Genomic DNA, 25,532 nt, shown 5'->3' with positions numbered 1-25,532 from the left:
CTGTACATGTGCCTTCTTGAGCAGGGGGACCTTGCGGGCACTGCAGGATTTTAATCCATTACGGCATAATGTGTTACCAATGGTTTTCTTGGTGACTGTGGTCCCAGCTGCCTTGAGATCATTAACAAGTTCCCCCCGTGTAGTTTTCGGCTGAGCTCTCACCTTCCTCAGGAATGGATCAAGGATACCCCACGAGGTGAGATTTTGCATGGAGCCCCAGATCGATGTCGATTGACAGTCATTTTGTATGTCTTCCATTTTCTTACTATTGCACCAACAGTTGTCTCCTTCTCACCCAGCGTCTTACTTATGGTTTTGTAGCCCATTCCAGCCTTGTGCAGGTCTATGATCTTGTCCCTGACATCCTTAGAAAGCTCTTTGGTCTTGCCCATGTTGTAGAGGTTAGAGTCAGACTGATAATTGAGTCTGTGGACAGGAGTCTTTTATACAGGTGACCATGTAAGAGCTGTCTTTAATGCAGGCACCAAGTTGATTTGGAGCGTGTAACTGGTCTGGAGGAGGCTGAACTCTTAATGGTTGGTAGGGGATCAAATACTTATTTCTCTGTGCACAATGCAAATAAATATATATCATTTTGACTATGTGATTTTCAGTTTTTTTTTTTTTATATGATCTATCTCTCACTGGTAAAATTAACCTAGCCTAAAAATTCTAGACTGTTCATGTCTTTGACAATGGGCAAACTTACAAAATCAGCAAGGGATCAAATACTTATTTCCTCCACTGTATATGGCATTGTTGTTTAGTATGAAAATGTTAGTTGGTCGGTGTATGACTCTGTAATTTAGGGGGACCAAACTAGCGTTTTTTTATTTGGGCACTGTATGGTAGTTTTGTACACTGTAAGTGTACACCATTCCAATGTATAGCCTGCCCTGGTTGGATCTGGGTTTGCCTCTTTAACGAGACAAGATTTGAGTCTATGTAATATATATATGTGTGTGTAGTAGACAGACTTGTTGTTTCTGGCTGTATATAGATCTGCCTGGAGCTTGGTCCCCATGTTATTACAGGTTATTGGTTCTGTCTCTGAGCTACGGCCTCTCTAGTGGAGGATATAATAATTCTTCTGTAGCACTGGCTGCATTACAGCAAATTTACATGAAAATGAATTAAGACTTGGAGGATGAGAGGAAGCTCTCGAAGATGACACAATGATATTTTGGCTTGATCTATAATCACTCGCTCAAGTCACAATGGGGTTCTTGTATTATTAATTTTCTCCCTATGACTGGAGCAAGTTACAGCTGAGCCCCATACTGTGCAGAAGAGACACAAACACCACAATGAATGTGCTAAGTAATATCTGGTGCAGAGGATCTCATCCAGTGCAATGGCGGGCATGCTGGGACCTGTAGTGCTGCATTAGCAACATAAGCGTGGCATTGGTTACTATCCTGAATATACATAAGATATAATAGAGGGACATCGATATTATACCCCAGGGGCTTGTTTTTTTTGCTACACTCTTGGGAATGCTGAAGGATTTCCGCTTTGAAGCTTACAGAATAGTGAGTGCAGCTCTGGAGTATAATACAGGATGTAACTCGGGATCAGTACACGATAATTAATGTAATGTATGCACACAGTGACTCCACCAGCAGAATAGCGACTGCAGCTCTGGAGTATAATACAGGATGTAACTCAGGATCAGTACAGGATAAGTAATGCCATGTGTGTACACAGTGACTCCAGCAGCAGAATAGAGAGTACAGCTCTGGAGTATAATACAGGATGTGACTCAGGATCAGTACAGGAGAAGTAATGTATGTCAGTGGCGGACACAGACTGCAAAAGGCCCCTGTGCAGATAATGTGCCAGGGCCCCCCCGCCCCCCCCCCAATACCGACAAAGTTACCTAAACATATATATGCATATAAAAATAAACCTTACTAATAAAAATTATGAAGGAAGATTTATATTGTACATTTTATTACCAGTTTAGAACACAAGTAACACATTTTTTTCCGGGTTAAATTCTTATCTAAACTAAGTCCCTAAATGTGGGCAAAGAAAATGAAAAACCTATACTCACCTCCTCCGGCGCCTCCGTTCCCCCTCCGCAGCCCCTATCCCTTTCTGTGTTTACAAAGCTGCTGTGGTGACGCGCGGTCGATGGCACATGACCGCTGCAGCCAATCAATGCCCTCAACAGCGATTTGCTGTGGAACTACTGTCCTCAGCAGCACACCAATGAGGAGTTATTGGCAGCAGCGGTCACGTGCCATCGGCAGCGCGTCACCAGTGCAGCCTTGTACACTTGTAACACAGACCGAGACAGGAGGATGGGGGCTGCGGCGGGTGAACGGAGGCGAGGGAGGAGGTGAGTATAGTTTTTTTATTTTCTTTGCCCACATTTAGAGACTTAGGTTAAATTGAATCATTGAATATAACACAAAGCACTCATGCAACTGAGATGCAATAATTTAGATGATCTTATCATGCTTAGCTTACTGCACTGTTACCTATCAAGCAGGACTGAATCTCAAGATATCTACAGAGGGGGCTGTATGGCGTTATCTACAGGGGGGACTGTATGGCGCTATCAACAGAGGGGGCTGTATGGCGTTATCTACAGGGGGGACTGTATGGCGCTATCTACAGAGGGGTCTGTATGGCGCTATCTACAGGGGGGTCTGTATGGCGCTATCTACAGGGGGGACTGTATGGCGCTATCTACAGGGGGGACTGTATGGCGCTATCTACAGGGGGGACTGTATGGCGCTATCTACAGGGGGGACTGTATGGCGCTATCTACAGGGGGGACTGTATGGCGCTATCTACAGGGGGGACTGTATGGCGCTATCTACAGGGGGGACTGTATGGCGCTATCTACAGGGGGGACTGTATGGCGCTATCTACAGAGGGGGCTGTATGGCGTTATCTACAGGGGGGCTGTATGGCGTTATCTACAGGGGGCTGTATGGTGTTATCTACAGGGGGGACTTTATGGCGTTATCTACAGTGGGGTCTGTATGGCGTTATCTACAGGGGTTCTGTATGGCGTTCCCTACAGGGGGGGTCTGTAGGGAAAGTCATACAGCCCCCCCCTGTAGGGAACGCCATACAGACCCCCCTTTAGGGAACGCCATACAGACCCCCCTGTAGGGAACGCTATACAGCCCCCCCTGTAGGGAACGCTATACAGCCCCCCCTGTAGGGAACGCCTTACAGCCCCCCCCTGTAGGGAACGCTATACAGCCCCCCCCTGTAGGGAACGCTATACAGCCCCCCCCCTGTAGGGAACGCCATACACCCCCAATCACTCAAAAAAATGCGACCTACAGTGTGAAAAGACAAAAGACATGTATCCCCTATCCACAGGATAGGGGATACATGTGTGATCGCTGGCATTGATAGGGAGAGCGGGGGACCGAAAGTCCCCCGAAGTTCTCCATCACTCACCTCTGACTTCCGGTGTCTGCGCAGCTCAAGTGTGACCGGCGCTCCATTCATTTCTACGGAGCTGCCGACACAGACCCCGGAAGTCCGAGGTTTGTGATGGAGAACTTCAGGGGACTTTCGGTCCCCCGTTCTCCCTATCAATGCCAGCGATCACACACGTATCCCCTATCCTGTGGATAGGGGATACATGTCTTATGTTTAATGGCAGAGCGGGGAGATACTCCCTGCTCTGCCGTAGTGTTCCGTGGCATCGCGCTGTAGCAGCCATAGCGGCAGCTAGCGGAGATTCCGGCCAAGGTGGGGGCCCGTGCCGGCAGGTGACGCGGGCCCCCTCATGCCGCGGCCCCGTAGCAGCCGCTACGGCTGCTATAGCAGTAGTTACGCCCCTGTGTTAGGGGGAGTTCACACTGAGGTTTTTTTCGCGAAAAACGTCAGAAAGTGCCTCCCATTGAAATCCATGAAATTTTTCCTGCGAGCAGTAAAAACCGCATGCGGGAAAAAGAAGCGCAATGCCCTTTCTTCGGGCGTTTCTGTCTCTGACTTCCCATTGACAACAATGGCAGGCAGAAAATGCGTTTTTTGCTGCGTTTCCCTGCCCACGGCCCGATGGCCGAAAAACGCCACAAAAAAACGCAATGAAAAACGCGGGAAGTGTTCTACCGGCAGGTCAAAATATGCCTCAAAATTCCGGAAGGAATTATGAGGCAGATTTTTCTACATAAAAACTTCTCCCTTCTGACATGAACTTTTTAACTTCATCTACCTGTCCTCTGCAGTCTGCACGTCCTCCACTCGTCCTGTGTCTGTCCTCCGCTCATCCTATGAGTTCTCCGGCAGTCCTGACTGTACTGTCCAGCCGCCCGAAGTCTTACGTCGCACCGCCCCCTGTCCTCTCCCCTGCCTGAGCGCTCCTCCTACCACCAGCATCGCCGTCCTGTCCTATTCATCTGTGCCAGATTGGCAGTGCAGTGTAGCGGCTATCACCGGGCCCGGGCACCCGCCCCCTCCCTCCCGATTGGTAGTGCAGTGTGGCGGCTATCACCGGGCCCCCGCCCCCTCCCTCCCCTCATGCCTAGTGTTGTGATGCTACTAGGCATGAGGGGGCCCGTGCCGCCAGGCCTGGTACATAAAATGTAATGTGCCTGTCAGGGCGACACGGGCCCCCCCATGCCGCGGGCCCCGTAGCAGCTGCTACGGCTGCTACTGTGGTAGTTACGCCACTGAACGGGCCCCCTTCCCACGCGGGGCCCTTGTGCAGCTGCACCGGCTGCACATGCGATATGTCCGCCCCTGATGTATGTACATAGTGACTCCAGCAGCAGAATAGAGAGTGCAGCTCTGGAGTATAATACAGGATATAACTCAGGATCAGTACAGGATAAGTAATGTAATGTATGTACACAGTGACTCCAGCAGCAGAATAGTGAGTGCAGCTCTGGAGTATAATACAGGATGTAACTTCGGATCAGTACAGGATAAGTAATGTAACATATGTACACAGTGACTCCACCAGCAGAATATTGAGTGCAGCTCTGGAGTATAATACAGGATCAGTACAGGAGAAGTAATGTATGTACATAGTGACTAAATTTATTATGTCGATTCTATGTACAACATGCAAAATGTTGAGCATGTCGTTCAAAGGGATTGTCCATTTTGGGCAAGCGGGCCCTGAATATTGGGGTGTAGGGGCGCATCTATAGGGGGTGCAGAGGTAGCAGTCGCACACAGGTCCTTGTTCGTGAGTGTCCAAAGGTCCTTCCCTCTGCCACATACCAAAATTATAAATGGCACATGGTAGGACGGGGGCACTATTGCAGATTTTGCATTGGGGCCGTGGAGCTCCAAGTTATGCCAATGGTGGGGTGTGATGACGTGAACCAGCCACAACAGGGATCCTATTATTTTTTCAGTGGGGCCCCTCTGCCTTATGTACACCACTGGCTTTATCCTGTATCATACACACTGTATTATACAATGATCTGGTTTTCTAGAGGATGGGGCAGAGAATGCATGATCCAGGTATGGAGAACAGACATTGCACTCATGAAGATGTATGGCGGAGGGAGGGGGCTGCGATGTTCTGCAGGAATTATTTGGCTGAGGATAAGAGCCTGTCCAGAGAAGCATGAAGAGGAGATGATTCATCCCTAGAGAGACATGCACGGATTGGGCGTCCGGAGGCGTTATTTTGGCTGCAGTCTTTTCCATACAGGATTCTGCAGCACTGAGCTGACATCCCCATGAAATAAATTATTCTGCAGGATGGGACAACTGCTGCAACTGACTGAACGTCCCCGAGCCGCTGCCTGCTGTAGGGTGTAACGCTGCCGCCGTCTGCCAAGGGATGCACGGGCTTGTGATTGAACCCGCTGCTTGGCAGTTGTCATTGGAACGACACAGGGGTTTCCTGATCATGCCCCCGGGGACGTCCACATGCAGCTTGTGTCAACCTGGAGAGCTGTGAATGTCTCTGAGGTTAGTGCTGGGGTAACACGTATTGTCAGATCAAATGAATTCAATCCGGATGAGGGACTCCAACTGCGTGATCTACCCAAGGTCAAGAGGAGCAGAGATGGGACTCTACATACAGGCCAATGCACCCTGAGCCCGGTGACCATATGACAACAGGGACACTAAGTCTATAGTCTGATATCTGCATGTGTTGTATGTGATCTACTGTTTATCAGGCATGTTAAGAGGCTGACTATGATGTTCTTCAATGGGATGACTGACAGGAGGTCCAGAATGATCCCTGCCCCCCCCCCCCCCCCCCACCCTGATATCACTACTTTTATGCTCCTACAAGCTGCAGACCTTAGGATTACTGGCCCTTTAAATTGCTGATGAATTAGGTTCTTCACTATTGCGGTCCCGAGCGCGGGGCCATTTGTACTTGGGAGAGATCATTAAACGTGATTACTGGAGTGATTACTTAGTTTACTTGTCCGGGGTTTAGAGGCAGCAGTGACGTCCGGAGATTTAATTCTCTTTATCTTGGTATTTAGTAACATGTTCTGTTCTCCTAGAAACTTCTTTAGCTAATGGTGCTTTACAGCAGGGGGGCGTGGAACTACAACTCCCAGTGTGTCCTGGCAGCTAGATATGGATGTGTGGTTATAGGTAGGTATGGGATGGATGGGTGGTTATATGTGGGTATGGGATGGATGGGTTGTTATAGGTAGGTATGGGATGGATGGTTGGGTAGGTATGGGATGGATAGGTATGGGATGGTTGGGTAGGTATGGGATGGATAGATATGGGATGGTTGGGTAGGTATGGGATGGATAGATATGGGATGGTTGGGTAGGTATGGGATGGGTAGGTATGGTATAGATGGATGGGTAGGTATGGTATAGATGGGTAGGTAGGTATGGATAGGTGGAGTAGGGATGGATGAGTAGGGTAGATATGGGATGGTTGGGTAGTTATGGTATAGATTGGTAGGTATGCGATGGGTAGGTAAGGTATAGATTGGTAGGTATGGGATGGGTAGGTATGGTATAGATGGGTAGGTAGGTAGGATGGGTGGAGTAGCTATGGGATGGATAGGTATGGTATGGTATGGATGGGTAGGGTAGATATGGCATGGATGGGGTAGGGTAGATATGGGATGGATGGGGTAGAGTAGATATGTGTAGGTATGTATTTATGGGCTAGATAGATTTGATTGCACATAGAATTCTCCGTAGACTTTCTGCTAATCAGCAATAGCAGGAAATTACCAATAAACCAGAATTTCTAAATGTTTTTTGTGATCAGGCAGAACCTTGGACATGAGGCTGGAGATGCTCTTGATGTGATCTGTGCATTATTTTGCCAAGGATGTTGTAGATTGGTTTTTTTTCTGTATCTTTGAGGCCCAGTTTTGTGGATAAACCTAATGATCTGTGCACCGCGATTCTCCACGTGCTGCGTACACTTAACGGGATGTGATTGGGGACCCCATCCATTCTTCTAGAAATACCTAATCAGATGTGATGTTGAAAGCTCCTTCTTATGTTTGATGGTTAGTTTGAGTTGTGTGTTCCAGGCCATTGCTTCCTCTTTCTAATTTAATGTGAACGGTTCATTGCTGTTAATATGCAGATGTAGCAGAGCTGAATCGGTTGTTTGAGAAAACTATTGATGCGTTAAACGTTTTTTTTTTTGTTCCACCGGGTGGTTATATGTTAGGATTGTACAGTACTCATTATTTTGTCGTTCAGAATAGCAAAGCCGCATTATAAACAGTATAGACTGAGCAAACTACAGTTGTTACATTGAGTAATCTTTAAAATGTAAATTTTTTTTTTATTTTTTTCATATTTGCTCAACAATTTATTAGTGCACGTTAGTGATTTAAAGCGGTAAATTCATACCTGAATCTCATGAGGGGTGAGGTGTTCAGGTGTTTTCTCTACAGTACATTGTGCTGCCTGCCGAGTCTAAACAGGGCGTCTAAATATGAGTGAAAAAACATATACTAGTCCTTCTCTATGAATTAGAATATCAAAAAGTTTATTTCAGTAATTCAATTCAAAAAGTGAAAATAATATATTCTATAGATTCATTACACACAGAGGGATCTATTTCCAGCATTTTATTCTATGATTATGGTAACAGTTAATGAAAACCCAAAACTTAGTGTCTCCGAAAATCAGAATATTATATAAGCCCAATTTCAAAAATGATTTTTAATACTGAAAAGTCTGTCCGGTATATTCCCTCAATACTTGGTTGGGGCTCCTTTTGCACGAATTACTGTATCAATGCGGTGTGACACAGAGGCGATCAGCCTGTGGCACTGCTGAGGTGGTATCAATGCGACGTGGCATGAAGGCGATCAGCCTGTGGCACTGCTGAGGTGGTATCAATGCGGCGTGGCATGGAGGTGATCAGCCTGTGGCACTGCTGAGGTGGTATCAATGCGACGTGGCATGAAGGCGATCAGCCTGTGGCACTGCTGAGGTGGTATCAATGCGGCGTGGCATGGAGGTGATCAGCCTGTGGCACTGCTGAGGTGGTATCAATGCAGTGTGGCATGAAGGCGATCAGCCTGTGGCACTGCTGAGGTGGTATCAATGCGGCGTGGCATGAAGGCGATCAGCCTGTGGCACTGCTGAGGTGGTATCAATGCGGCGTGGCATGGAGGCGATCAGCCTGTGGCACTGCTGAGGTGGTATCAATGCGACGTGGCATGAAGGCGATCATCCTGTGGCACTGCTGAGGTGGTATCAATGCGGCGTGGCATGAAGGCGATCAGCCTGTGGCACTGCTGAGGTGGTATCAATGCGGCGTGGCATGGAGGCGATCAGCCTGTGGCACTGCTGAGGTATCAATGTGGCCTGGCATGGAGGTGATCAGCCTGTGGCACTGCTGAGGTATCAATGCGGCGTGGCATGGGGGTGATCAGCCTGTGGCACTGCTGAGGTGTTATGGAAGCCCAGGTTACTTTGATAGCGGCCTTCAGCTCGTCTGCATTGTTGGGTCTGGTGTCTCATCTTCCTCCTTGACAATGCCCTATAGATTAACCTCAGTATCACTGCACTTGATTGGTCGGCAAACTCACCCGACCTAAACCCCATAGAGAATCTATAGGGTATTGTCAAGAGGAAGATGAGACACCAGACCCAACAATGCAGACGAGCTGAAGGCCGCTATCAAAGCAACCTGGGCTTCCATAACACCTCAGCAGTGCCACAGGCTGATCATCCCATGCCACGCCGCATTGATAACCCCTCAGCAGTGACACAGGCTGATCACCTCCATGCCACGCCGCATTGATAACCCCTCAGCAGTGACACAGGCTGATCACCTCCATGCCATGCCGCATTGATAACCCCTCAGCAGTGACACAGGCTGATCACCTCCATGCCAGGCCGCATTTATAACCCCTCAGCAGTGACACAGGCTGATCACCTCCATGCCATGCCGCATTGATAACCCCTCAGCAGTGACACAGGCTGATCACCTCCATGCCAGGCCGCATTGATACCACCTCAGCAGTGCCACAGGCTGATCGCCTCCATGCCACACCACAATGATGCAGTAATTCATGCAGAGTCGGAGCCCCGACCAAGTATTGAGGGCAGATACTGGACAGACTTTTCAGTAGGCCAAAATTTTTGAAATTGGGCTTATATAATATTCTAATTTTAGGAGACACTAAATTTTGGATTTCCACTAACTGTTCCCATAATCAACATTAAAAGAATAAAATGCTGGAAATAGATCCCTCTGTGTAATGAATCTATAGAATATTAGACCGTTTTTTAATTGAAATACTGAAATTAACTTTTTGATCTTCTAATTCATTGAGAAGGACTAGTATATTGGGCAAATAATTCCCCATTGTACAAGAGTTGGGGCCTTCTAGTGTAAATTAAAGATATGAAAACAATATTTTTATACTGTATTCCTATGCTGAGATCCAGTCACTTGAAGTTACAGGCCCAAAGCCTGAGGCTGTACTACTGAGAGATTCTGATGACACGTCAAGTGCTGCGTTTTCAGAGATCTTGAAATCCATGATAAATAGAGTCTCAAAGTAATATTAAAAAGTCTCACAATACTTTATTATACACTGAATAAGCCCCTGTATGGAGGGAGGGATGGAAACACGAGGACTGTTACTGTTAAGGGATGAGATACTGTGGCTGTCACTTTCATGGAGAACACTGAGACTCACGTGAATGTGGGGTACACAGACTGTTACTGTACACTGTGGCTGTCGCTGGTAAAGTGGGGTACACTGGCTGTCAGGATTGAGGGGGGGGACCAGTTACTTAAGGAACGCACTGGCTGTCGACGGGGCACGGACAGCGACACATGGTTATCTTCATGTTGCCCAATCCTAGTTGTCGCCTAACTTTCCTACAATACTTCGTGGCAAACTTACCTGATAGTATTGATCATCTTCACTATGTTGCTGCCTAGTTGGGCAGATTTGCCATACAGGAATCTAGGAAAGCAGCTTGACGACTCCTGTGGGAACTGTAACTGCGCCAAGGACTGCTGAGACTTGAAGTGACACAAACTCTATTTCTTTTCTAAATCTGAGAGCAAAAGGACACGAGACGTCCCTCCCCGTGTAAATGCAGGTCGGCAGAGGCGTCTGTGTAGGCTCTTCCCCCTTGAGAGCGGCCATATACATAATAGATGGCTCTGTTCCTTGCGTTCAGGGCTGGTACATTATTTATAGCTTCACTGTGGGTTCTGGAAATCTGCTGAGTTTTTCCTCCGTTTTATGATTAATGAGCGAGTTATTAAATAGAAGAGCTACGGACGATTAATAACTTGTGGTTTCCTAAAATCGATGACCATACCCACCGCATGAATACTGAGAGTCAAGCATGGTTAACCCTTACAGTGCTAGCAGAAGTGTACATACAGAAAAGGAGGCACTGAGCAAAAAAATACAAACACCCGCCCCCCCATCTCCACTAAACATATCAATGCACCATACCCAAGTCTTGTTGCCTCTCCTTATTGTGGGAGAAGGGCAGGTTTACTTTTTAAAGTGAATGTCCACCCTTGAACAACATATAAATCTAAATAGGTTCAAAATTATAACATGCTGACTACCTGCAGCCACCACTAGAGGGAGCTTACTGTATTTTGTTATAAATTGAACTCAATAACACAGGATGCAGTGAGCTCCCCCTAGTGGTGACTGCAGTTAGCCAAAACATTATCATTTAACTCGGTCTATGCAGGAGATTTGGAGATCTATATCAGAAAAACTGAGCTCTGGCCACTATAAATATATATGAAGAAAATAATTGGCACGGGGTGTAAATCGACATAATGCTAAAAAATAAATAAATATGGAGATTCACTTTAAGCTGGTTCCCCTCTAACCTCTCTGCAAATGTTGTGGGGCCTATATGAAAGATAGTGGGCGGACTATTTTATCTATGTTGCTTATATAGCACCAACATATTTCACAGCAGGGGAAAGGGGGCTTAATCAAGTCCTGGGGGCCCTACTGTCCTATGTGATAAAGTATCGTAGGACTTGGCAATGCCCTCTGTGTCATAGGGTGATCCATTATACTAACGTTCTGCTTCCTCTCTTCTCACACATAGAGGAGATGGCCCAGTCGCCAGCGCTGCGGGCGGAGTATCTGGTAACGGGGATGCGGACTCCACCTGCCAGGAGGAACAGTAAGCTGGCAACACTGGGGAGGATCTTCAAACCTTGGAAGTGGAGGAAAAAGAAAAGCGAAAAGCTGAAACAGTCCTCTGCAGGTGAGGGGAGAGGGGTGTCTATTCTACTGTTAGTGATATCCAATATGTTTGTCATTACACCCAGCTTTTCTATATTCGTGAATGGCAAAATTCCTTCAATCCGGCATTGTCTTTACTGCTCAGTCTCCTGGTGAAATTCAAAAGTATCACTAGAAACCAGTGCCGGACTATCAGACTTTCTGGATTATTGGATACTGGATTAAAGGAATTTCACAGTATTTTTCAATTCAAATTCTGTTAATTACAGCAGACCCAAGATGAGCAAAATCAATGTCTTCTAATAATTGTATCCATTATCAGGAATTGTCTCCACTCCCAAGAAGATCACCTCCCGGCAGACCCGAGATGACATCATCAAGAAGGGAATTTTAGAGATTATGGAAAAAGGTAAAATATATTCCGAATCGTCTCATAAAATGTAATGGCATAAACCAGCGGAGTTCAAGTATTCTAATACACACGCAAACTGGACATAGGTGGCCATGGTGTGGGTCAAGTGACAATCGACTAAAAACCAATGATAGTGATTAGGTACAGAAGGAAATTTTGATATTTGGCTAATCTATTTCAAATCGATATGCCATAAGTGTTATTGACAGGAATATCCCTTTAAACCTCCATCTATAGACTTAAGTGCTATTGGTTTGGATGTGATCACAGGTGCTTCAGTGTCGGCAAACAAGGTGGAAAATGTGTGGTGGTGTCAAACGGCTCCTGAAAGGGGCTTCATTTTTATATGTACTGTTGGGGCTGTACTCCTTTGTACACCATGCTTACTACTCTACATTGAGGCACATTTATGAAGATATTTTTTGAGTAGATCTGCAGTAGAACACGTGTGTTATATTTATATAGCGTCTGATTTAGCATTTTCGGCATGGCGTTTCTCCTAGCCGACACTAAACACATGAAATACATGTGACCTCGTGTACATCTAAATTGTGTTGCCCAGCTAATGCCAGGCGTACTTTACTCAAGGGTTTGTCTAAATGTTGCCAATGCGACATATTATTTATTCGAAAATGTCAGGATGTAGTGAGCATGCTCCAAAATAAAGTCCAATATATAAGTTTGTGAATTTAGTGCAAGTCCAGTAAAATATGCCTAACTTTGCCAATGTTTCTTTACTGTAAAGCTGTGTCAGAAGACTTAAGCAAACGATGGTTGTTTTGTATCTGTGGGAGACGTCCGTGGACAGAGGGCAGGCTGAATTGCATTGTCATTGAGTTTACTTCTGGTCCTATGGTAAACCATAGATAACACAAGTGGTATCACAATGAGTTGTGCCAGGTGGCAAACTCAGGTCTGCTACACGGGACAAACTGAACTGTAATATAATCGCTCCAACTTGAATCTGAGCACACTGTAAGACTAGTTTTTAAATGTTTATTTTATTTATATTACAGCCATGTTACACACCAACGATTCCACAGATAACCCTTTGGTGATTTCAGTTCAGTAGAACCTCAGGGGCGGGACTGGTTTTTGTGGCTATATTATAGGTCTTAAACTGTAGCCATATTACACATTTGTTTAAAGCCAGACTTACTCTTCGCAACATATGGCAGACAGTTATGATCGGGTCTCCAAATGGGCAGCTTTCAAGGAAACGGACATGTGCGATATCTCAGACAAGATTTTGGCATCCAGGACAGGCCAGTTTTTGGTAGTGGGTGGGGATAAGAAGAGGAAAATACGAGACTGTTTGCGGACCGTTATTTACGATTGGAGGAGTTGTTTAGTAGAGGGGATGATGGCAATGAACTTTTGACAGCAGCGGCCAATGAGGGGTGAGGAGCGTTTAATAGGTGAAATGCTGGTGACCGGTTCCCTTTAAGGGATTGTCCACTTTGGACAATCTCAGGTTATTAGATCTAATCACAGGTTATAGTGCTCCTGGGAGCCCCAGCATTCAGCTGTAATCTGTAGGGGAACCCCATAGCAAGTGTTCAATTTACCTGCAGCACCACCACAGGGCAAATGTAGTATTACACAGGTCCCATTGAGATCAATGGTGTGTCCATGTAATGTATGGATGTGTTGGGTCCTCCAGAGTGACACACTCTTTGGCTAAAAATGAGAATCTCAAATAGGAGACCCCCATCTATTCACTCAGAATTCCCTAATAGGGTATTTGTTCCATCTTTGCTTACTGCCATGTTTATTTCCTCTGCACGACCTGTCCTTGCGTTGTAAACAATAGCCAGAAATTTATTTTATTTTTTTATTTGGAAAATCCTGATTTTTATTTGTACTTTGTAAAACTGTCATAACGTGCTCCATTAATAAATAATATACTTTAAAAAATCTCCCATTATAGTCAACACTATAGTGGCTGCAGGTCCTGCTCAATAACCCTGTATTCGCAGTGATCGCAATGAGATTGTTTGATTAAAAAGAAAGCTGCAGGTCCCCACTGGGTTTTCCTGTCACGGCGCTCCAATTATGTACTGCTGTTCTGTTACTGAAACGCATGGGTTTTACGTGGGAGACTTTAGAATTCAGTTTTGTATCAATCGCCCACATGCACCTCAGTGATCTGCTAGTTTACAAGACCAGGTTTTGACTTGTTAGTGCATTCTAATAGGTAAATACTGCCCCCTAGTGGTGGAATGTAACATTGTATTTATGGTTCTGTTTAGAACGCAATTGTTAAACGTGTTCTATACTATATTTTTTTTTTTATGCTTAAGTAGCTGACAACTCATTTATTGTATCATTGCATGTTAGGGGTTCTCTGTTATGGCTCATAGGGGTCTCTAGTGGTTCCTCTAGGACGACCAAATGCTCTAATAGAGAATATGGACAACCCCTTTAACACCTTATTAATAAAGTATAGAACCCCTTACACATCGCAGGGAACATCAACACTAATGAGAGCGGCTCCTACTCTGGAGGACTCTCTACATCTGTGCGTTACACGTACAGGCCATAGATTTCAATAGGAAGCGTGTAATGCTTCATTTCCCCTGTGGTGGTGCTGCAGGGAAATGTAACATTTGCTGTCAGTCTCCCCGACAGATTACAGCTGAATAGCAGCAGGACCACCTGTGATCATTTGTCTGGGGACCCATCTAACAAGTATTAGCAAGGGCATGAGCATTATATAGTAAGTCTGTGTCCCATCCCAAAGTAGCAAACAAAGGAAGTCGCAGTGAGTTATGCTGCTCTTTGGGGGAGGTACCATAAACAAGAACAAAAAGGCGGGGCCCATTCTGAGTTCTGCCACACCCCTGCTTAAGTGATTGTGATAAACCCCTTGTAAATAGGCGACTTTTTAGGTGTTTTGAGAATATAGAAGGTAGTGGGCACCAAATAAAGCCGCTTAAAAAAACTCCCACTTTAGAGTACCATAGGCTAGCAAACCACAAGGTGGCACTTTGGTAGCCTTACCCCAACCTTTTTTCCTCATAGGCTTTCATATTCCTGGAGACCACTGGCAAAGGTAGAGGAATCTGGTGTCCACATGTGCAGTTTAGCCTATGTCATGTGGTTTGTCGGAGACCCCTGACTGCCAACTCCTACTAGTTCTATACTTTGAGAATATCCACAACAGGACCTTACCGTATACTCGTTTGAGTGGTGACATTTCCCCAATGAATAGTTTTTGATACCTAATCACACATAAAACAAACTGATTTTTCAGACATTGAATCTAAAGACTGTCCAGTAGAAGATGCCACACGAGAGTCCCCCGGAGACCCACCAACCCCTTTAAGCCAATCACCCCCTACTGAAGAAACCCTTCCAGAGACTTCTGCAGCAGCCGCACTGATTGTCAGTTCCCTGGACGAGGACCAGCAGACGGAAACGGGGGAAGATGAAGAAGGTATCACAATTTGGACACAACACCTTTCAGTTGTCCCTTTCTGCTAAGTTGTTTAACATTTTGTTTGGATATTAGAACTGTGTGATAACCACTATAGCTACCATTACAGCTCCCACCTGGATTGTCACCCAACTTTCTGGAATCCTGAATGTCCAATCTAGACAAACTTGGCATTCAGGACTCGGGAAACCTGAAACCACCGAGGCTATATTGGTTGTCACCCAGCTTTCCCTAAGAAAAAGGTGAAATTTTTTATGACCACTTGACAGAAGAGGATGAATGACGGGCTAATATTTACCAGGATCTTTTCTTTTTAAAGGTGTTCTCTAGTTCTGAAAACTCATTTTCAATTACCCTATTATGGATTTCTGAGCTAATAGAGGGAGTCACCTGTTTAGGGAACCCTCTCTATTAGCCAGAGCGGCCATAAAGAATGTGTCTCGCTCTGGAGGACCCGGCATATCCATGCATTACACATACAGTCCATTGATTTCAATGTAATGCTTCATTTCTCCTGTGGGGGTGCTGCAAGGAAATTCAACACATTGGTTTCCCCACAGATTGCAGCTGATCACTGAAGGCCCCAGCAGCGGCATAACTTGTGATTATCTTTGGGGGACCCTTCTTACAAAAAAGGGATTGTCTACTTGGGATTGTTCAAAGTGGACAAACTGTTTAATCCCATTCTCGGATTTTGGCGAGAGGTTTGCGAATTAAAAATCTGACACTACCTATATGTGTATGCTCTTCCTATTATGGTTCCACTGGTTGTAAAGCCCTTTTCTGGAGATCTTATAGATGTTTGTTTTTCCTCTTATCTGGTTCCTTCTACTCTTAGAAGTTCCCTTGTTCAGGCAGATCTGAGGCCTCCAGTGTGTCACATGATACCCGCTAGATCATGTTCTGATTTATGCTCGGAAATCCTTAAGGTTTTACTTTCCACCTTATTAACCAGCCTTGTAATTATCCACATGAGTCAGTATATGTTACTTAGAGGGTGCCTGAGGCCGATGACCTCTACGAAGCCACCAGAATGTGAGACCACAAGAGATCATGTCTTTCACCGCCAACCAGAAATAACATGGAGAGGGTAAATCAGAACTATGAAGAAGCTGTTACTGCAGTTAGATGGTTGAAGATCCATATTCCATTCTCATGGTCCTTCGTATCTATGACCTCAGGTAAAGCTCAGTTGACCTTGGAGGAAGATCTGAAAGACTCGGTGGAGAAAACTTTACAAGCCTTACTGCTCACCGAATCTCTAGACTCCCCTTCACCGGAGAGAAGCACGACTCTCATCAGCAGTCCTCCGCTACTTCCAATGCCACAGCCAAAGTCGTCTTCGTGGGTGAACCAGTGTTTGACAGGTACATAACATTACTTGTATTTCTTATACTGATCCTGAGTTATATCCTGTATTGTACTCCAGAGCTGCACTCACTATTCTGCTGGTAGTCACTGTGTAAATGCATTATATTACTTATCCTGAGTTACATCCTGTACTATACTCCAGAGCTGCACTCACTATTCTGCTGGTGGAGTCACTGTGTACATACATTACATTACTTATCTTGTACTGATCATGAGTTACATGCTGTATTATACTCCAGAGCTGCACTCACTGTTCTGCTGGTGGAGTCACTGTATACATACATTACTTAACCTGTACTGATCCTGAGTTACTGTTCTGCAGGCTTCAGATTTATAATCTCTGTATTCCTTGCTGGTTTAATGTTTGCACAAGGCTTGCTCTATTTTGAATTCTGGGTAATGTTGTCTTAACACCAGACACTGTGTGACAGTCATCTGATGTAGGAAAAACGAACCGTGACCTTTCGTTATTGGAGTTCAGCTTAGTTGCTAGGGGGTGTGTTTGTCCACAAACTTGTTGACTGTTTCCAATGACAACCAGAAGAATAGTGAGTGTAGCTCTGGAGTATAATACTAAGGATCAGTTACTTTTTTTTTTTTCAAACAGAAGAAAAGAACATTACTTTTTCTTTTTTGGGGAAATCTGGGTGACAATATGGCCACTCTTACAGGAGTTGGGACCGTACTTTCCTAGACTCCTGATTGGAGGACTATACAGTATTTTACGGGAGCAGTAGATGTAACACTACATAACTACAAAATGTTGTAAGCCTGGGAAAGCTGTGTGACCAGCCCTGCTGGGGCGGTAATGGTACCCATATAGGTTGTCACCCAGCTTTCCCAGATAAAACCAAGAACCAAACCCTGTAATATTCTCCATTCCTTTCTTTTGCGTAGAATTGGAAGAAATCGCCTCCCCTCCCTCCAGCATCATGAGGAACTCCACCCCTATCGGCTGTTCCCATATCTCAGGACACACAAATCACTTCCAGCCATCTAGCCAGAAAACCCTAGAAAGTACCAGTCAAATTGTGAAGAGCCCCACCCCGACTGGATCCCCTCATCTGCCTGCCATGCATATGCCTTTACCCGCCAGCCGAGTCATTGAGGAGCTCCACCGGGCACTCGCTACGAAACATCGCCAAGACAGGTGGGTACAGCCAAGAAAGATAGAATTCATAAGCTTCACTTAAAGGGGTATTCCACTGTTATGACTCCCATGATGATCCCTTGTATCACTGCAGTGTCCTTACAAAATACTACGGTCCGCACATAAGTAGTAGTATGGAGCTATATGGTCTCTTGTGAATCTTACTCTGTTTAGCCCCCAACATAAGACCGCCCAACCCAATTAAACTGAGGTCTTAACCTAATGGGGTGATCCATGGGGATACCTCTCCCCTAGAATGTACATGTTGTAATAGGTCATTTCAAAAGGGTTATCCTAATAGGGCATTTCATACCTTGGCGAACTGTAAGGCAGTGTGCCAAGGTAACTTGCCTCATTATGTGTTGCTTGTATTTTATAATCTGCAATGCAATGACTTCCCATTTGAACACGCAAAGCTGCAGTGTAAAGCATGGAAGAAGAGCAGAGAAAACACCTAATAATAATAATAATAATAATCTTTATTTATATAGCGCCAACATATTACGCAGCACTTTACAATGTAGAGGGAACATGAAAACAATATCAGACATTACATATTGACAAAGTTAATTTACAATTCAAACCTGGGGAGTGAGGACCCTGCTCGCAAGAGGCAAGATGAGGATTTCATACTACCTCAGGCTCCCATTAGACAATGCAGCTAATCTGCACTCACTGATTATAGCTGTGCCCTAAAAGATCAGAGCTAAAGAGCAGCCAACACTACAAAAAATATATAGCCGGTAAATCAAATTCTTAAGACCACAACTGATCGGTCTAGTGGAGGACCTCAGGGGGCGGAGCATGACGCAGGAATTTAAAAAACACCAAAGATTCCCTGTGTCATGCTCCGCCCCCTCAGACCCTGCACTAAGCATTACACAATGTATCAGTTTTTCCCGGAGTGTTCCTTTAAAAAGACAATTAAGAAGATCTAGGATTCCAAGTCTGTGGTAGGATCGTGATCGCCGCGGCATCAACCACTACCCAGAATATTAGAGCTGAGATTTTCTTTTTATCTTCTCTTCCAGCTTTTATAGTCGAGAAGTCAGATCTTCTCCAAAGAGGAGGATGGATTTCCGAACATCCCGACCCTCTAGTGTAGATAAGGTCAGAGAAGGGGTCACTAGTTCCAATGACCGAGACTTTCAGAATAAATGTGGCTCTCTGAAGGAAGCGGAGGAGAACAAAGAGAACTTGATCAGGGATTCCAGCCATAAAGACGATGCGCTGTTCTATGAGGACGAGGACGAACTCAACAACTCCATTATCTCTGGTGAGACATCAGTGTGGCCACCTGTGCATTTCCATCTTGCAGGGACTAATAACGTGTTGTACTCCACTCGCAACCAAAGCTGCATCCAAAATTCTGCTGGGCTCCAGATAGCACTGTCTGCGTTACTTAACATGTTCTTGTATCCCCGTGCTGAATCCATTTTTGTATAGAGCATACTCTGCTGTGGTGCATTGTAGGAGATGTAGTGTTTACCACACACAATTCCTTGGTACAGTTAGATCATATGTACAAATGTCCCCCCTCCCCCCCCAAAAAAAACACATCAGATGGCACTTGCCATTCCAGTCATACAAAGATGCCACACTTATACTAATTTCACAGATAATTCTATCAATTCCTTTGTTTTCAATATCTCTGCTTGCTGTCAGTTAATGGATTATTATTTTTTGTTTACACCTGAAATGTGCTGCTCACACAGCTGCAATGCTCGTTACAAGAGAGCTCTGAACTAATTTTTATTTTTTGCTTCTATGTACAACACGTTTTGAAGTCACTGACAGCAAGCAGAAATCTTAAATGTAGTGAGAAATTTTTAAATACAACATATGTCAGAAACTTGCAGAACTTTTTTATTATACGACAACAAGTAAAGGAATTCTCTCATCTCAGACAAGCCCTTGTAAGCGGCCATGCAAACGAACCCACCAGAGCTGCTGCTTGTTAGCGGCTCTCTGTTCTGGCTGATAGACGGGGTTCCGAGTAGTGAGGGGGGCCCTTCCATGATGGTCCGATGGATGCAGGGCCCTCCTTTTGGGAACCGTGACCATCTCTAGAACAGTGACCCCTTTCACCCCCCCCCCCCATTCTACCTTGTCCCACTGACCTTGCTCTCAGCAAACAGTCAGGAGGACAGAGACAGGAGCAGAGTTGGTCGGGGTACGCTGTTTCCATACTCCCGACCACCTTGTCATATTTTAATGGCTACGTACACGTGATTTTTTATTTTTTTATTTTAATAAAAATATCTGTGTTTGCAACTTTCTAAATACTTTGTTAATTGTTTACTTTTTAAGATACAGCTGCTTTGTAGCCTGTATACAGAACAGCTGTATCTAGCGCTGAGACCTGAATCAGTCAGGTCAGCGGGAATGACGGGTTCAGTGTCGGTGGGTCCTGCATGTTTCTAACACGCCGGATCCACCTGTAATCTGTCACATCACGGGTGGATCCCTCATGTCAGACACGTAGGACCCACTGACTGATTCAGGACTCGGCGCACGATACAGCTGCTGTGTATAGAGAATACAAAGCAGCTGTATCTCAAAAAGAAAAAACTTTTTTTTTTCTTTATAAAAATGTAGATTTCTAAAGTGTACATAGTCTTAAGACCCGTAACTTTTTTTTTTTTATGCTTGAGCCATTAGGGCTTGTTTTCTGCGGGGCGGGATGTAGTTTGTCTTGGTACCGTGTACCACAGGTACATACAACTTTGATTACTTGTTGTGTTTTTGGCGGCAAGTCAAATGATTAAAAAAATAAAGCAATTCAGCTTTTTTTTTTTTTTTAAGCCGCATTTACAGTGCGGGATAAATAACATGATATAAAACTTTTGTATTTTTTATGGACGCAACAATCTGATGTATTTTATTTTAGTGTCCCGCTAGGGACTTGAACGTTTAACATCGTTGGTTCGCTTGTACAATAAATTCCAATACTTATTACTGCAGTGTATTCTGAATTTTAGGTCCTATTAGGCCCCTGGCTGCCATGATAACCCATTGTGGGCAGGCCAATGGGGTGACAGAGGGCCCCTCCTCTCCCTTAGATGCCGCGGTTGCTATCCTCATGGTTAAACAGCCTGGGATTGGAGTTTTCTCTGATCTCGGCCATTAAAGCAGGGGTCATCTGTAATGTATAGATGACTCCTGCAGCATAGAAAGCGTGTTCCGCTTGTGAGCCCGCTCCTTGCTCCCCACTCCCCCCTCCCCGAATGTACGTCAAATGCTGGGAAGGGGTTAAACCTGTTAACAACCAGAACCTCAATTTCTATAACTTTTTTTAAGAAATGTTTTCTCTCCCCCAACTGATGCCCTGTGCACCATATTTCGTCGCATATGGATTCTGTTCAGTACTGACCGCTGACAGTATACAGAAATTACCGGGCCCCATAGCAAAGATCAAGATGGGCCCTACTGAGAGCTTTACGTGTTTTATTACATTTGATGTCCACCGTTTTCTGTGCTGATGATTTTTTAATATCTCTAATAAGGGAACTTTTTTATTTTTTCCTGATTTTTGATGCTCAATTCATGCTGCCGCCACTAGAGGGAGCTAACTGCATATGGATTTATACAGCTTGTATAGAACTCAATGGGAGCTGTATAAATTATTATGCAGTTAGCTCCTGTAGTGGCGGCTGAAGGTAACTGCTGGAACAGTAAGTTTAGTTCCAGACCCTCTCCCACCAAGGGCCCAGAGGCGTAGCTAGGTTCTCCAGCACCCGGGGCAAAGATTCAGTTTGGCGCCCCCCCCCCCCAACCTCTTTCCCGACATCTCCTTCCCCCTCGCTGTGTTTGTTTTCTCTACCAATCGACGCGTCATTTCTTTTCCACATTTCTTTTTATGTAACTCGAGCATGAAAACATTTGTACCTTTTACAAGCAATATAATTCTATATACAACACCAGAACCAAGCTCAGTACATATATACAGCCCCAGAACCAAGCTCAGTACATATATACAGCCCCAGAACCAAGCTCAGTACATATATACAGTACCAGAACCAAGCTCAGTACATATATACAGCACCAGCACAAATACAGCTCAATTTAGTGCAACCCCTGCCGTATAGGTTTGCACTAAATTGTTACCAGCTCCCAGCATGGCCCGAACAATGGTAAGGATATGCTGGGAGATGCTGTTTCACAAAACAAAAACAAAAAATCATATCATCAACCCACCCATCATTTTGCTGCAAATCACAGTGACTACAGTGCTGATTAGAGGCAGAATAAACATTTACATTAAGTGACTCACCGGTGACGTCTCAGATTCTAGTTCTTTTTCTCCATCCGGTCCAGACCTCTATAATGACTTCTCCCGGTCACAGCCCATTTCTGCAGTTTGCCGCTCCGATGTCTTCAGTTTCTCACTTTTCCAACATTTCTGCACCTATAAATAAAGATAAAGTTATCATTATACCACACACCACGCCCCTAAATATAATAGCACCATACACCACACACACTGTGCCCAATGTAGATAGTGCCCCCTGTAGATTGTGCCCACATATAGCCCACCCCTGTATATAGTGTCCCACATATAGCTACCCCTATAGTGATCCACAGATAGCCCAATCCTGTATATAGCCCCCCCTGTAGATATAGCCTACCCCTGTATATAGTGCTCCACAGATAGCCCACCCCTGTATATAGCCCCCCTGTAGATAAAGTCCCCCCACAGATAATGGCACACACTTTTTTTTTTTTTATTACGATAAAATAACAAATTATTCAAACTCGCCTTAATCCTGTTCCCACGCCGTCTGGCAGCAATGGAGAGCTGCTCTCTTCTGCGCAGGTCTCCTGGGAATGACTTTCCCTGTCAATCGGCGCCTTTCAACGACGCAAGCGGCGCAAAGTATCGCGCCGCTTCACACGTAGAAAGGCGCTAAATGGCCGGGCACGGAACGTACCTGGCCATTCATTGCTTCTAATTGTACCTGTGTCCTATAGACGCAGGTACAATTATAGTACAGGAGGGGGTGGCGCTGGTGCCCCCCTCTAAGTTGCGCCCGGGGCACGGGCCGCATAGCAGTTGTGTGCTCTTCCCTTACGCTGGGCATGCCCCTGATAGAGGGGATGTTCTTTATAGACATATTTGGATAATTGAAGATCTGACATAAATGTTTGATAGGTGGGGGTCCCACCTCTAAGATGAGGAATTGTGGGTATCGCTCTGTATGTGCATGGCTCTCTCAATTTTGCACTACGAGAGTAGGCACACTCAGCTGTTTCTGTATCTCCATAGACTACATGCGGGGCCAGAAATCCACCGAGAGACAGGGAATATAAAATCTATACCTCCACAAACCATTATAGTGGTTACCTTTAGAGGGTATGTACACTTTTGCAACCACTTTATTTATTCTAATGCATCCAAAATCATCTTAAGTAAAAAAAAAAAAAAAAAAAAAAGAATCTACCGTTTTGTGTATACAGCTCCAATTCAGACCGATGTGTCTCTATGGTTACAGACTACCGCTGTTTGTAGGTTAGCCAGAGGGAGCCGACTAACAAGATCAGACTTAATTTTAGACCCTCCTTTTATTTTTTTTATTTTTATGTAGCCGAGTGGAGTTTGTCATTTAGCACACATGGTCAAGATATCTTGTTTTATCTGTAGTTTTCCATAGGACTGCAGGGAAATCTCAGAAGTAAATTCTCCTTCCTCCATTTCAGGAACCTTGCCTAGAAAATACAAGAAGGAGCTGCTGGCGGTCAAACTGAGGAACCGGCCCAGCAAGCAGGAGCTGGAGGACCGGAACATCTTCCCCCAGAGAACGGACGAGGAGAGGCAGAAAATACGACAGCAAATCGAAATCAAACTTTCAAAGTAAGTGTCTGCGGAGAACTGTGAATATTCTGAATGTGACGTCTCGAAGGGAAACATCCAGGATTTACCATGACGGAGACTATTTTTCACATGCCCACCGTGCCCTCATAAGAGAGCAAGCTACAGTGTCCTCTATAGGAGACAGTCAGTGCCCACGTGTCTTTTTAAGCTGCTGTCCCAATAAGGACCCCATAACAGTGACCCCATAACAGTGGCAGCCACAGACCTCCTCCCATAGGAGACAGCAAGTGCCCCAGCCAAAGTGTTCCCATAAGTGCCAGGCTGAAACCCCATAGGCTTCGCCCATTGTCCACATATCAGCCAGCCATAGTTCCCCTTAGTGTCTCTACAATGACCCCATAGGAAATGGTCACGGTGTCCTCATAAGAGACTGCTATAGTTCCCATGCTGAGGTGCCACTCTCCCCATAGGGGCCAATTATATCGCCTCCATAATGCCAGCTACAGTGACTGCCAGTACCACATAAGGGACAGCCAGTGCACCCATTGCATCAGCCACTGTCCCCATAGGGGGCCGCAATAGCCACGATGATCCTACAAATGGCAGACGCAATGTCCCTAGAAGAGACAGCCAGTATCCGCATTGTGCCCGCCACAGTACAGCCACTTCTTAATATGAAAGTTGGGACCTTCACCGATCCGGAGTACAAGGGTCCCTGTTCCTCTCCATTAAAGTCAATGTGCTGAATGGAAACAGCCGAGCATCTGTTTCTGCTGGGGACTGGACACCCCCATTCTTGCGATCAGTGGGGGTCTCAGCCCTTTGAACCCCCCGCCAATCGCACTATTCTAGCTTCTATGGTCTATGAGCCTATGGTGTGAACAACCTGTGATATCTACAACCCCCAACATTGCAACCTGGCCAAACCTCTAGTATGGCTCCTAGTTCGAATTTTCTCTTATATTTGTGCTTCCACAATTCAATGTATTAAATACTATCTGGGTGGCATTGTTCAGACGGAATGCTAGAAGTTCAGTGAAGACTGACACACAGGCACGAGGAGATGCATTGCGTCAGGTAGGTTTGGGTACGTTGAGGGCATGACGTCCCCTGTCAGGACTCCGGCGCTGTAAGGTTTGTGCAGTATTTTAATTTTGACAAAAGGCAAAAAACAACATAATGTACCAGAAAATACCAAACTACGAGCCGCCAGAAGGCAGAACTATTACTGCACCGGCCATCGCAAAATAACCAAGGGGAAATAACATTGCGTTCAAAGTAAATTGTCCCCTGTGGGTTGCGGCTCTCAGAGATCTTCCTCCCATCAGCAGTTACTGATCCGCTCCCGATCTGCTGCTGACAGCTGAGGCTCCTGGTAGGTCCCGGCCGGTCATACGTTGACCCCCTTGTAGCAACTGCCTGGACAAAAGCAAGGATGTATAAATGATCCTTCCATAATTTATAGGGTGTGTGTACTTTTGCAAACCCCCCTTCGTTTTTTGTTTAACCCCTTCCCGACATTTGACATATCCATACGCCAAAGTCGGGTAGGGGGAAGTATCGAACGGGCTCACGGAGTGAACCTGCTTCATACAATGCCGGTGTCGGCTGTTTGTTACAGCCGACACTTCAGAGTAACGAGTGGCATCGCGTTTAACTTGTTAAATGCTGCGGTCAATAGCGAGGGGGGTGATGGTTGCTATGGCTGCCCGG

General features: G+C 45.4%; 1 protein-coding gene and 1 long non-coding RNA gene across 11 annotated transcripts in view; one reads left to right on the top strand and one right to left on the bottom strand.

The window, feature by feature from the left end:
• Positions 1-25,532, top strand: part of PHACTR3 (phosphatase and actin regulator 3) — a 98,206-nt gene that overhangs the window by 21,053 nt on the left and 51,621 nt on the right. For 6 of the 8 annotated variants that reach the window (XM_075846355.1, XM_075846351.1, XM_075846353.1 and 3 more), the window contains exons 2-8: positions 11,496-11,657; positions 11,958-12,044; positions 15,304-15,486; positions 16,668-16,853; positions 17,755-18,007; positions 19,039-19,283; positions 23,705-23,858. In XM_075846355.1, coding sequence (XP_075702470.1) covers positions 11,501-11,657; positions 11,958-12,044; positions 15,304-15,486; positions 16,668-16,853; positions 17,755-18,007; positions 19,039-19,283; positions 23,705-23,858 — 1,265 coding nt within the window. In that variant the 5' untranslated portion in view covers positions 11,496-11,500. Of the gene's footprint in view, positions 1-5,519; positions 5,905-11,495; positions 11,658-11,957; positions 12,045-15,303; positions 15,487-16,667; positions 16,854-17,754; positions 18,008-19,038; positions 19,284-23,704; positions 23,859-25,532 lie in introns of those variants that run through there. The other 2 variants (XM_075846354.1, XM_075846356.1) reach the window with 2 other exon arrangements.
• LOC142666349 (uncharacterized) overlaps positions 18,851-25,532 on the bottom strand; it is a 57,540-nt gene continuing 50,858 nt past the window's right edge. For 2 of the 3 annotated variants that reach the window (XR_012851665.1, XR_012851667.1), the window contains 2 exons: positions 22,281-22,415; positions 18,851-19,464 (listed from right to left, as the gene is read on the bottom strand). This is a non-coding gene — a long non-coding RNA (uncharacterized LOC142666349). The remainder of the gene's footprint in view (positions 19,465-22,280; positions 22,416-25,532) is intronic. The other variant, XR_012851666.1, reaches the window with a different exon arrangement.

Source organism: Rhinoderma darwinii, chromosome 13, assembly GCF_050947455.1.
Source record: "Rhinoderma darwinii isolate aRhiDar2 chromosome 13, aRhiDar2.hap1, whole genome shotgun sequence".
NCBI classification, from domain to species: domain Eukaryota; kingdom Metazoa; phylum Chordata; class Amphibia; order Anura; family Rhinodermatidae; genus Rhinoderma; species Rhinoderma darwinii.
This window is presented reverse-complemented; position numbering and strand designations above follow the sequence as displayed.